At 38.5% G+C, this 13,719-nt stretch overlaps 1 protein-coding gene across 1 annotated transcript; it reads right to left on the reverse strand.

Moving 5' to 3' along the window:
* Window positions 1-1,654: 1,654 nt before the first annotated feature.
* Window positions 1,655-13,318, reverse strand: LOC134614934 (keratin, type I cytoskeletal 19-like). The gene is made up of 7 exons (XM_063459217.1): window positions 12,644-13,318; window positions 9,055-9,137; window positions 8,809-8,965; window positions 6,677-6,838; window positions 5,566-5,691; window positions 5,043-5,263; window positions 1,655-1,862 (listed from the first exon to the last, which is right to left on the reverse strand). The coding sequence occupies exons 1-7, from the start codon at window positions 13,025-13,027 to the stop codon at window positions 1,844-1,846; spliced, it is 1,152 nt and encodes a 383-aa protein (XP_063315287.1). The 5' UTR covers window positions 13,028-13,318; the 3' UTR covers window positions 1,655-1,843.
* Between the last annotated feature and the right edge of the window lie 401 nt (window positions 13,319-13,719).

Raw genomic sequence — 13,719 nt, forward strand, 5'->3', positions numbered from 1 at the left:
TAAGGAGATAGATTTGCTGAGGTGTGCCTGAAGCCATGCATGTATGCATGAAAGGGACTTTAGATTTTTTTTTTTTTCTGTAGCAATGAAGTTTTTTAAAAAAAATATCTAAAAGAACCTTGAACTTTAGATATTTTTTGTGTATATATATATATTTTTAATAAACACGGTGCATAACACAGTGCAGGTATTTTTAATCAAAGCAACATTTATTAAAGGAACACTTCCAACCTCAAAACACTGTTAGCTCACAGACGTTGTTATGGGGAGAGCAGGTCCAGGTGTCAGCTTACTTTCAGAATGGATGCACTTAAAGGGACAAGCCAGATCCCTAAATTACTTTAGCTTGCTTAAGTGTTTTGTGTGTTTTTGTGTGTTTTACAAAAAGTGCAGATTTCAATTGAAATTGACCTTGTTACACCCCCTTGGCTGTCAATCAGACAACAGGTCCTTTTACTCCAGGTCCTGGTTGTTTAGCTCAGTGCAGCTAAACTCCGAAAAGAGTATTTGTTCAGAGCACCTGCCTTGCAAAGACTTCTTATTGAGTTGCATTGGGAGGTTAGTGATTGGACAGCCACAGAAAATCTTTAGTGTTTAGAAAATATAAAAAAAATTTGGGACGGCTTGCAAAGGCTGCTGACAAGAGATCTCCAGTTTTTTCAAGCTGATTTTAGATATACCCCAAATTAAAAAAGAATTTATTATTAAATGCATGCATGTTTTCATTGGAAGTATATCTACCAAACAGCTATTTTTTTTCATATTTAGGCAGTGGACTGTTCCTTTAACATAATAGCACGTCCAAGGAGGTCAGACATTAATAACAGGGGCAGTAAAAGATCAGAAACAGACATATAACAGACCCAAGGTCAGGTCAGAGCAAATGAGGCCAAGAGACAAGCAGAATCAGGAGCACAGAGAATAGCAATGACAAGCAAAGCAACGTCAAAAGTAACTACAAGAAGCCACTAAAGGAACCACGATTGGGCTTTGAAAGATTGATGGGCTAAAATTGAGAGCCTTTCCCTAGTCGTGTCCAAAAAACCTGGTAAAACAAATGCCGATACCATTCAACAGATTCCGTGTCAGTAGTTGAGCGAGAATGACGCTTGTTAAGGAATGGACTTACACCAATAAATGACTTGCAGACAGGGAATCCAGCAGCAGACGTTCTAAAGCAGGGGTCCTCAAACTCCGGCCCCCCGGATGTTGTTGAACTACAACTCCCATGATTCTCTCACGGGAGTTGTAGTTCAGCAACATCTGGGGGCCGGAGTTTGAGGACCCCTGTTCTAAAGGGACTTGTAAATGACACCGTATTGGTTGAGCTCCTAAGAATTGACAGAGTTTCTGTACCAATAAGACTTGTTGCTCACCATAAATCACGTAATCACGTAAATCACGTGAAGATTTAATGGAACCAGAGGATTCTATTCCTACGTCTCATTTTCTCCTGATTGTCCTCATATGGCAATGGCAAACTTTAACATTTTCTATATTTTGACTCATTCTCTTGAACATGTCTCTCATACACTATGTATCTAATGAGTGTTTACTTTTTACTTTTTTTCATTTTGTGATCTCTGCATTGTGTGACCAATTTATGACGTAATAAAAAAATCACGAAAATCAAAAGAAAACATAGTCAAGCAGCTATTTAGATACATTTTAATATTTGTATGAATCATTGAGAAGATCCTTAATTTAGAAATAGTTTTAGTAACAAATGTTTGCAGGATTAAAACGTGTAACAGATCACTCAGCATTTCTACATTATTACCTTAGTTATATGACTAATTTAGATTTGTGTACATGCCCCTCCACTTGTATTTGCAGGTGTCTTCTAAGAGTTGGTGGAAAGGCTGCAAAACAATAGAGACAATATTTACAGTGAGATTTAGAATCACAAAATTCTTTGTCGTTCTCATGTATCTCTGATCCCTCTTTTATAGTTACCATGGCAGCATAGTTCAAAAGGTCTATGGATAACAGTCGGAGTCCATTCAGAATAACCCCTGTGTCCTTGTATGAATAAATTAATTGAGTGCTTATTTAACTAGAGCTTTAGAAGATCAAAGTCTACTTTGTGCTACGGAAATCCGACTCTTTAATTCTGCAACATAACACATTATACTGTATTCTGTGTCTTCTGCACTTTTGAACTTGGAGCAATCGTTTAAATTAAAGAGTTAATCCAAACAGCATGGCCACACCAGTTATTTGAAGTGCCTATGGTATTTGGAGTCTACATGTGCAGTTTTTTTTACTGAGATATATACTGATATACACCTCCACCTCTGCCAGTATCATTAGCGATCTGGAATGCAATGTTAAATGGAATGTTAAATCTGTGCATAGAATGTCCATATAGCATGCTGAAGATGGCCAACCAATAGCAGCAGAGCTCACTTAGTCCAGCCCTCCCTCTCTGACTGCCATGCTGCCCGGTCGCAGGTCTTGTTTGATCTCCATGCAAATCGCAATACTTCCATTGCCATATTATCTAGTAGACATGTGCACCAGTGAAATTTTTGTTTTGTACAAATGATTTCGTACTAAATAAAAATGTTATTAGTCAATCCCAAATTTCGTCCATAAACCATTCGCTCTCAAACCAAATTAGTTAAAAAACAATTTGTTTTTGAGCATTAGGATGAAAATATCACTGCGCATGCGCAATAAAAAAAAAAAAAACAAGCGCTGCCAGCTCCCTCCTTGTAATAAACCATTCCTACCCCCACCCCTGCATTAAAATCTATGCAGGTCACTATGAGGGAGGTTTAATCCTCCCGCATGCCCCTATTTGCGGCATGTCACGAGTAGAGTCATGTCGCCTAAACAGCAAGCAGCCGCTGTCATTTAACACTAAATATAAATCAGTATAGGGGTCACTATGACCCCCATATTGATAAAAGGGAGGTTACATCCTCCTGCATGCCCCTACTCACGGCATTCTGCGAGAAGGGGCATGTCGCATAAACAAATTTTAAAAGTACTAGTGAATGGGCAGCTATTGCTTCCTAGTCGCTAGTGCAACAAGGGGGGGCCTGGCAAAGGGGGGGAAATAGTGTTCCACTCAGGCACTCACCCATGACCGTCGGATGGGGACCAGAAAATAAATAATGAGGGGGAATCTAACATCCCCGCCAGGTCCCCACCAAAGAGCGGGAGATGGGGAAGCTAAATAAATAATTAATGGGGGGATCTAATGTCCCCCCCCGGGTCCCCACCCATAAGCGGCGGGTGGGGACCCAAATTAATTAAAGGGGGGACCTAATCTCGCCCCTGGTCCCAACCCATGAGCGGCAAGTGGGGACCCTAAATAAATAACTAATGGGCGGGAGCTAATGTCCCCCCCGGTCCCCACCCATGAGCGGTGGGTGGGGACCCTAACTAAATAAATAATGGGGGGGACCTAATGTTTCCCCTCGGTCCCCACCCATGAGTGGCGGGTGGGGACCACAAATAAATGAATAATGGGGGGGGACCTAATGTCCCCCCTAGTTCCCCACCCTTGAGCGGCCCACAAATATTATTTGTGTGGGGACCACAAATAATAATGTGACTAGGGGTCCCCAAGCCCCTAATCACTCCTCCACATACAAATACCCTACCTACCCCCCTCACCCTAATAATAGTGAGGGAGGAGGGGGGAAATAAACTAACCCTGTAAAATAAAAATTAATACTTACCATTTGATGTCTTCGTTCTTCTTTTCTTTCTTCAGCCGCAAAAAAGGCCAAATAAAAATCCATAATACAGGCTGCAACTGTTAAAATAATTTTAAAAAAACAGAGCGCAAAAAAATACGCAGAAAAAAACAAAGTTACAGACGCTAAAAAATAATCTTTCTTCACCCAGCTAGGGCACGGCACAGAATGAGCTCAACAGGGCGGGGAAAGGCTTCTAAAGCCTTCCCACACCCTGCAATTAGGCTCAGAGCGCTCTGATCGGTTGGTTTAAGCCAACCAATCAGAGTCCTCTGACAGGTAAATGAAGAGACTAACAGGCAAGTCTCTACATTTACCTGTCACAGCATTCTGATTGGTTGGCTTGGAATCCAAAATGCAAAAGTTATTTGGAATTTTCCCATGCTGTGTAATTTGACTCATAACACTCTGATTGGTTGCTTTCTTTTTTGAAAGATTTAACTTCCTTCCATTTATATTTGTATTTAAATGATGAGTAGGGGCATGCAAGATGATTTAACCTCCCTTTTATCAATATAGCCAATCTCTCCACCTTGGTTCTGTCGATTTCGAAACACGCCCTGCTCCCCCTCCCCCTTCCTGGATGGAGCAGATTATCCCAGCACTGTATACTCCAATGTCACCTGTGCTGCTGGCATCTGCTGCAGCAGACTTCCCAAGATGCTGGATGCCATGTGGTCACAAGACTTCCGGTGTGCACAGTCCTCTATATTGGAGATAGGCTCTTTGCTGATTTCTGGAAGTGACTTGGCCTCTGCCACTGCTTTTGATGACAGAGTGAGGGGACTCTAACTCACCTCAACAGCCTCCCAAAAGAAAATTCTTTCTCACACCTATATGCAGGCCTTGAAACCCTTGAAAGAGTTAGCTGTATTCCCTGTTTTTTAACTATATATTGGGGCTGAGGTGTACTGTGGTCATTGCTGCCGCCCAGGAGTGATGGGAGTGAGCGCAGGACTTATCCTTTTGTATTTGTATTCCCTGGGGGGACTAATGTGCCAGCCTTAGCAGATTACTGGATATGCAGTGGAGACAATCTCACCACCGCCAGCATGGAGACCACATTCACCCCTACATGGCAACGGTGTTCCCTGATGGCAGTGCTCTCTTTCAGCAGTATAATGCACCCTACCACACAGCAAAAAAGAGTTTAAGATGTTGCCTTGGTTTCCAAGTTCCCTACATCCAAATCCAATTGGGCATCTGTGGGATGTACTGGAACAACAAACCTGCTACATGGAGGCTTTGTTTTATTATATAACCAGTTTGGATCAATTAACAAAAAGTAATTAAAACAAATTAATAGATCCTTTTCATGAATATGTTCCCCACCTGAGTTCGCCTCCATCCAGAAGGCTGCGGTAAGTGGCAATCTCATTCTCCAGTCGGGTCTTCAGGTCAAACAGAATTCCAAACTCAAAGATCTGTTTTGCAATATCCTTTTTTGTTTGCTGCATCTGGGCCTCGACACTCATTATCTTGTCTTGTACTTCTGCCAGTTGAACGGAAGATCGGATGTTCACATTCTCCAAGGTACTGGCCATTGCAGTTTTCTGCCAATAAACCCAATACAAGTCAAACCAGATAGAAACCACCTGGCAAACTTTATCAAGGAATAAGTGCAATCAAAACAAATATATTACACATCAGTAGGGAGTAGGCTTTCGATGAGATTCATGGCTGGGACACCTGTAGCTCAAAAGTATAAAAACAATGAAATGCAATTATCCGGGCCCGGCATTATTTCTCATGAATATTTTCACATGAATGTTCCCACATAAGCTTGATAGGCATTGTACACCAAATTCCGTTGTTCTTACATGTTATCTCGCAAAGCATTATACAGTGAGCATACCTTATTATGCTGAGTCTGTGATTCTAGTTCCAGCCCCTGTGTTTTATGTCTGAGTTCTGTTACTTCTTTCTTATACGACTCTAGTTCAGATGTACTAATGCTTATCTCTTCATTCCATTTTTCAACCTTAAAAGCAAAACAGAATAGAATGTAATCTATGATTGTATACAAATAAAAATACATATCGTACATTGACTGGTTAGAGCAGTGGATATAGCCGTGAAACCCAGGTTTGAATCCCGATTACCCCACTTCCTCTGTAAGTGCCCTTGGGCAAGAAACTTTTTTTATATATTTACAGTTTGTTATATATATCACACTGATCTTGAGAAAGACCCTAATGGGTCGAAAAGTCGATTGAGCGCTTTTGTGATTTAATGACGGAATAAACACTATTTTAATTGTAAAAGACTTCAGAATGCGCCCTTCCAGGAATTTTTTTATAGAATTCAACACAGGACTGCACACCAAGGCACGTATCTGGGAATTAATGTGAGGAAGGGGTGAGTGCCAAGCTATTTTTGATTATATATATATCTCAGGTTATTTCAAATCCTTATAGATAGGAAGCTCATTTGGATAAGGCCTTCTTCACTTCTTGTCTCTGCATGTCAATTACGTATTATCAAATATCCCAGTTCTATAATTCTAAAGCAACGTGGAATGTTATGACACAATATAAATAATGATAATAAACTATCAAGAGAGTCACTTCCTGTTCCCAGAAAGCAAACATTCTTTGTGATTTGTTGACATATAATACGGAACGGTATACAATATGTTATTAAACAATGAGTTACCAAAATAATTTGTAAGATGACATTTTCGTAGGCGACTGTCTGGAATTTTGACTACAGCAATACTTAATTTAGTAGGTGTGTCGCCTGGTGGGGAGAGTTAGGGTAATCCCTAAGAATATAATATGATATAGTATGATTGATAGAATACTTAGTTTCCTTTTTAACAATGGGTTATGTATTGGTTGATTGAAATCAAAATTCTATTATTAAGGTAATAACTGAAAGGAATTTAACAAAGCTACCAAACAGCTTTGCTTGCACGCCTAAGTCTAGGAGTTCTGCACCAGTCTATCACGGAAAATGCTACTTACCTTTTTCTCATACCAATATTTAACCTCCATGCGCTGTTTTTCAACCAGTTGTTCATACTGTGCTCTCATGTCTTCCATGATTTTCGCAAGGTCCACAGCCGGAGTGGCATCTACCTCAACTTCAACGTTGCCATATGTTCTCTTTTGTAGTTCTTTGATCTCCTGTAATGAAAAAGTTATTTATATGGTATCCTTAGGACAGTAACATTTGTATTTATTATGCTTAAAGCACCATTGGTTGCATATCATTTTTTTTCTCTTATTTGAAGCAAATTGTAATTACTGAGATGCCTTTTACCAAGATTTAAAAAGGATGCTAAGATGTTAAAGGACCACTATAGTGCCAGGAAAACATACTTACAATGCTTTCCTATGGACGCTGGCGTCTTCTCACAGTGATTTTCACATTGAGAAGCACGCAAGCCCTCTAGCGGCTGTCAATGAGACAGCCACTAGAGGCTCTAGAGGCTGGATTAACCCTCAGTGTAAACATAGCAGTTTCTCTAAAACTGCTATGTTTATAAAAAAAAAAAAGGGTTAATCCTAGATGTACCAGGCACCCAGACCACTTCATTAAGCTGAAGTGGTCTGGGTGCCTATAGTGGTCCTTGACCTTTGGCAAAATACAAACAAACAACAAAATGTGGGAACAGGCAGCAATCCTTCATGTGACAGCTTATAAAATAGACCTAAAGGGACACTATAGTCACTAAAATAACATTAGCTAAAAGAAGCAGTTTTTTATTGTGTATAGATCACTGTTCAATTCACTTGCACTGGAGTTAAGTCACTTTTGTTTCTGTTTAGACAGCTCTAGCCTCACACCCCCTGGCTGTGACTGACACAGCCTGTATGAAAACAAAATGGTTTTATTTTCAATCAGATATAACCTATTAAGAGAGCAGGAGATAAGACATTCTAAATTAAACAGAATTTGCAATAAAGGAAGTGTAAACATTAGATGACTCTTTACAGGAAGTGTTCAGGAATGCTGTGTAAGTCACATGCAGGGAGGTATGCATAAGGCTGCATAAACAAAGGGATTTACCTCCTAAATGATAGAGAATTTAACAATGAGACTTCAGGAGCATGATCAATATAGCGCAACTGAGTCATTAAGCAAATGTTGTTTTGGTGACTATAGTGTCTCTTTAAGATACATAAAGTGAAAGTAAAAAAGTATAATCTCTTAAATATTTGAATGCACCGATAAACATGTGAAAACAGCACACACATCAATTCTAGTTAAATACAAAAAAATTGTGCTTATACTCTATAATTACAGTTGTGCTTCATCTGTATGTCTCATGTAGCACAAAGGAAAAACCCTTGACAACAGTAATTCAGAGAAATCATGTTTACACAATTATCCCGGAATTCCCAGATTGATATGCATAAGCACATTTGCATATTTATCTAAGAATTCTGGGAGGTTTGTGAAATCATGAGTTTTTAGAATTACTATGCCCAAAGTAGACTTTTGCAATGTCTTAATGAACATATTTAAAGGAACTCTCCACTGACAGGAAAACAAACCGTTTTCCTGGAACTGCAGGTCCCCTCTCCCTTCCACCCCCCATCCCAGGTTGCTGAAGGGGTTAAAACCCCTTCAGTGACTTATCTGCATCAGGCGCTGATATCCCTCGGCTCTGGGTCAGTGTCCGCCCACGCTCCTCCCCAGCCGACGTCATCCGGTGGGGGAGACCCATTGTGCATGCGCGGCCACCGGCGGGGGAGACCTAATGCGCATGAGCGGCAGTTTATGAAAACTGCAATAATTACACTTGCAGGGTTAAGGGTAGTGGGAGTTGGCAGTCAGACCACTCCAATGGGCAGAAGTTGTCTGGGTGCCTGGAGTGTCTCTTTAAGTAATATATAACAATAATTTCTGAATTTGAATCCATTAGTGGGAAATTGTATAATGTTTGACCTTACCACAATCCTGTTGAGTGTGGATAAATCAATAGAGAGAGATAGAAATGATACGTTTAAATTTAAATGAGCCAACTGTTGTATTAAGTATTGGTTATGTATGTAGATTTAAAATAAAAATGAAGGTCCACATGTAAAATATACTTTAATAGCTTTATGGGTAGCATATTCCTCAACAATTCAGATATGTTTACACTCACGTCAGTGTGGTTCTTCTTAAGGAAAATCAACTCTTCATTCGTGTTCTCGATCTGTGTTTCCAGTTCTGCTTTAAGAATGGTAAAGTGATCAATGACTTTACGTAGCTCGAATATATCATTTTCTGCAGCAGCACACTGAGTTTGCTCACTATCAAACCTGCAGTAAATAAAGCACGTTAGCAATAATTGTTTGTAGTCTTTACGGAGACAGTAAAACCAAGAAACAAAGGAATTATATTTCCTTACTTTATTCTGAAGTCGTCAATGGCTAGCCTAGCATTGTCTATCTGTAGCGATATGCTGGCGTTTTCCATAGTGGCACTTAGGATCTGAAATTTTAAATGCAAATAAATATATGATTAAAAGTGATAAGTTGAAAAGCTCCGATATGGCTTCCAGCATTTGTGTTAATTCTGTAAAGTTTCTGTCTGTTATTATGCATCACTGTTGTAGGAGTAAGCATTAATAATCCTGAAATTCATGACGAAATATAACTCAACAAAGGGATGCTATTGCCTGGAGACCTTCAACTTTGTTAAAAGTGGTCGTTTTTACACTATTGATCATCCTCTAGATCAGGCATAGGCAACCTTCGGCACTGCAGATGTTTTGGACTACACCTTCCATGATGCTTTGCCAGCATTATAGGTATAAGAGCATTATGGGGGATGTAGTCCACAACATCTGGAATGCTGAAGGTTGCCTATCTCTGCTCTAGATTATAAGGTCATTTGAGGGGGGAAAGGATCAACCTATTCTAGTAACATTTTGGAATTGCTTCATCTATTGATAAATTCCTCACTTTATAATATTGTAAGTGCTGCGTAATAAGTTGGTGCTGTATAAATGCCAATAATAATAAGAATAATTTAAGGAAATTACTTAAAGTGACAAATATCACTTTGAGACAACTATCTCATTCAAAAGCTTTAGATTTGATGAGGCAGTTGCCTCACTTTGCAGGTTGAAAAAAACAGGTAAATATGATTTTTTTTCATGTTTATTTGCTTCTTCTTTCTTATGCTTTCCACACCCACTGATCCAACCAATCATTGTCCTATTCCTAGGAAAGATGGAAATTGCATAGGGCATGCTGACAGATATACACACATGCAGTTGGAAGATCTCTTCACCTTGCAACATCCTAAAAGGGGGAGAAGAGAGATCAATGTGATTCATGTAAAGCTGGATCCAGGGTCAGTTTTCTCTCTCCTTCTGCTTTGTATTGATGCCCTGCACATGTCATTAGTGGACGTGTCTGTAACTGAGAAGGGTGTGGAAGGAGGGGGGGCGGGGGTGGGTTAAACTCCATATGTGCAGCATTTCATACTAAGAACGCTGCACATACAAACTCCAGGCACCATGACCACTTCAAAATACTAAACTGGGCATGATGCTTGGAGTAATGCTTTCAATTTATTTTTGTCATCTGTAGGCCAAATATTACAAGGAGCTCATGTAGCTATCCAAAATATCTGGTTATTATTTGCTGTGAATTGTATAAGCATGATGTATCCATCTGTTGCAAAGATCTACAATTTGTGCATGTCATTCCTGCTACCTATTTAGGTTTTACAGGGCTGGGTGACTAATAAGGCACCCACAGTTAGCCTGGTACATACAGATCTCATAATAAAATATCTTGGGTATGTCCTGTGTCACTCATAAAGTTAGTGTTGAATGCATTCCTCACATGTTATCCATCAAGAATATTGGAGCTTATCTTTTTCTTAATATATAAAACTAGTAAGTGAAAGGACTTTTTCGTGATAAATGCCCAATATAGGAAAACAACTTTATATTGTTTCACATTTCATTAAAGTATATAAAAAAAAATGTATGTCATTTTAATAACTATGTGACATTAAAAGAATAGAGAATTGGGTGTGTGAGAGCCTATTAATCATTTCATGTCAGGTCGTTGGCCAGTTACCAGGACTGTCATGATGAAGGGGGTTTCCAAAACCCTTGAGAAGCTAGATATATATTAAGAAGGGAATTTCTAGAATCTGTAAGCAGAGAGTGACACAATTTTGTATCTGCTATTGCAAATATCCTTCTTCATAATAAATTCATGTCACAGCATATAATGTGGATTCCATAGCAATAGTATTTTGTGTGTGATCTGTGGAGGCCTTCAAATATAATCCAACTAAATAAGAATGCACCCTTTATCACTTCCTTCTTCTCATTCTTTCTTCCAATTTCGTCTATTTTGATTGCACAAGTAATATGCAATAATGCATTCTGTGATATACTCTACATGGGTTATTTTAATCTACAGTTTAAAGGGACACTATAGTCACCAAAACAACTTTAGCTTAATGAAGCAGTTTTGGTGTATAGATCATGTCCCTGCAGTCGCACCGCTCCATCCTCTGCCATTTAGGAGTTAAATCCCTTTGTTTATGAACCCTAGTCACACCTTCCTGCATGTGACTTGCACAGCCTTCTTAAACACTTCCTTTAAAGACGTGTGTATATAACCCCAAGGGTGGTATACACAGGTAGAGGGTGGTACAAAACAATACAACCTGTATATGGCTGATCATGAACGTGGAATCTATTAAATGGCAAAAATACAAAATATGGTGAAGTAAATAAGGCAAAGATACATTTTGCACGTGGTAGAGAACTTACAAGAGAGAGATGGTAATCACGCGTGTCACCCTGTCAGGGGTATTATCCAAATCATTACTAGTGCAGATTAGATTGTACAGATGAAGATCTAGTTTAAAGTTGCTGCAGCTCGTATGAATTTGCTAGTGCAAAGTGAAATGTATAGCTGAAAATAAATTATAGAGAACTGCTACTAAATTCAGCAAGAAAAATATCTAGTTCGACAGAATTAGATTTAGATTTTTAGCTCTAGTAAGCGGTAACTGTGCTTCACTTGGGGATTTAGTCTGGGGTGTAAGGGATGGTCTAGGTTGGTGACTCTCTTTGTATCCTTCCCCCTCTCTCAACAGGTACCCATAATTGTTCTTGCTGAATTTAGTTGCAGTTCTCTATCATTTATTTTCAGCTATACATTTCACTTTGCACTAGCAAATTCAAACGAGCTGCAGCAACTTTATACTAGATCTTCATCTATAGTATACAATCTAATCTGCACTAGTAATCTCTCTACTTTATACTGTGTAGCTATTTTTTAGCAGTATCCCTACAAAATGACTGCTTAACACTTTCTTCCTGCTGTCTAACATTTGTTACACTTGGCTACTCTGTTAGACCTTACAAGTCTTTACTAAGAGATTTTCAGGTACTGTGATTTACCATTTATTATTATAGATGGGAACCTTTCTTAATAGCTACCAGTAGATTGTAGCAACGATTTAAGCACCTATTTGGGATTTATCTTTATTTAAAGACTCCTTCTGTTCTTATTATAAGACATCTTCAAGATTTATTCACATCCCATTCATGAGCTAATACTCTATCTCTCCATACTCAGTTATTATTACTTTATTTTGTTTTCTCCATTTTGAGGATTTTTATCTTAGCGTTATTAAAAGTTAAGTTTTATTATATACATTAGGTCTGCTCCTCTTTATGCTCAACGATTACTTTCATTAATTCATTAATGCTAAATTCAGGTTCTACCCTATAACTCATAAACATTAAATATTTTGAATGATGTTTCTTTTTTAGGAGAAGCAGAAAATGGACTTGTGTATTTAAATATTCTTCTCAATATATTATGTTGTATAACTGGTGTAAAATCAATACCATACACTGAATAAACACTAGTTATGCTTTTAACCCTAGAACATAAATCCAATAAGGTGTTGAATATTGAAGCTATCAAAGAGCTGTTCTTAAAAGGAAATATTACCTTGCCTTTCAGATCTTCTATAGTTTGATGATAAGGGTTGTCATCTCGATCCTTACGTATTGCATTGCTGCTGTACCAGTCTCGAATCTGTAACTCTAGTTCAGCATTGGCTTTTTCCAAAGACCGTACCTTCTCCAGGTAGCTGGACAGACGATGATTTAAAATCTGCATGGTTTCCTTCTCGTTACCACTGATTGGCATATCTCTCTGGTACCCTCCATGTTGTGCACTGGAAGAAATCCTTGTTTCCAAACCACCGGCCCCTGCATAGACACTAGATGCATATCCACCAACATATATTTTGCTGTAGCTTCCTCCACTTGTTCTGCTGGCTTGTACATGTCCAGCCTTGAATGAGCTCACCTTCTTGACTTGGCCAAACATTATATTCGAAAGATTACCAAAAGACTAACCAAGTTAGAACCGTTGCAGTGAAACTATGTTATACTTGATTCAGTCCCCCTTATATACCTGAAAAGAAGACCGTTCTTCTATTCTGACTAATATTTAAATAATGATAAGCTTGCTTACATACCACAACAGCCTTGAATATCTTCTCCGAAGGGTCATTGATCTGCTCTTGTAATGACAAACCTTATTTTTAGATAACATGGAATTTGAGAATGTTCCGTATTTCACTTCGATAACACAAAGCTCATGGCTCATATTGTTTTCATATTGGTATCTTCTCAAGTCAAGTTACATGCATAACACGATTTTTAGACTACAAGTATTTACTTTTTATGAATTGCTACAGACATAGAATTGTCCTTAGTTAAATTATTAACAGACAGCATCCCAAAAATTCCATTGGTATATCATTAACAAGTAACTGTTTGAAGATTTTGTACAAAGCAGTTTTCTCCAGTGTACTGGAATACATTTTTTTCTCATTTGGTTTGTTTTATGCCATATACATGCTGCACAGAAGTATATCTGAAAATTCATTTTAATCATTGGAGAGGTTTGCGTCCCAAAAAATGTGCTAATACATTAAATAAATATACTGAGTTAGATATTTGTTAGCATTTGTATAACTGTACTATCTGATATTATAAGCACCATAACCACTACAG

The sequence above is a fragment of the Pelobates fuscus genome, chromosome 6, assembly GCF_036172605.1.
Source record: "Pelobates fuscus isolate aPelFus1 chromosome 6, aPelFus1.pri, whole genome shotgun sequence".
NCBI lineage: Eukaryota > Metazoa > Chordata > Amphibia > Anura > Pelobatidae > Pelobates > Pelobates fuscus.

Excerpts from the sequence above, each read along its gene's own strand:
- LOC134614934 (XM_063459217.1), bottom strand. The coding sequence starts at position 13,027 with ATGTTTGGCCAAGTCAAGAAGGTGAGCTCATTCAAGGCTGGACATGTA. Across the intron at positions 6,839-8,808 it reads TTAAGAAGAACCACACTGAC|GAGATCAAAGAACTACAAAA; the intron begins GTGAGTGTAAAC and ends TTTTCATTACAG. Across the intron at positions 5,264-5,565 it reads CACAGACTCAGCATAATAAG|AAAACTGCAATGGCCAGTAC; the intron begins GTATGCTCACTG and ends GTTTATTGGCAG.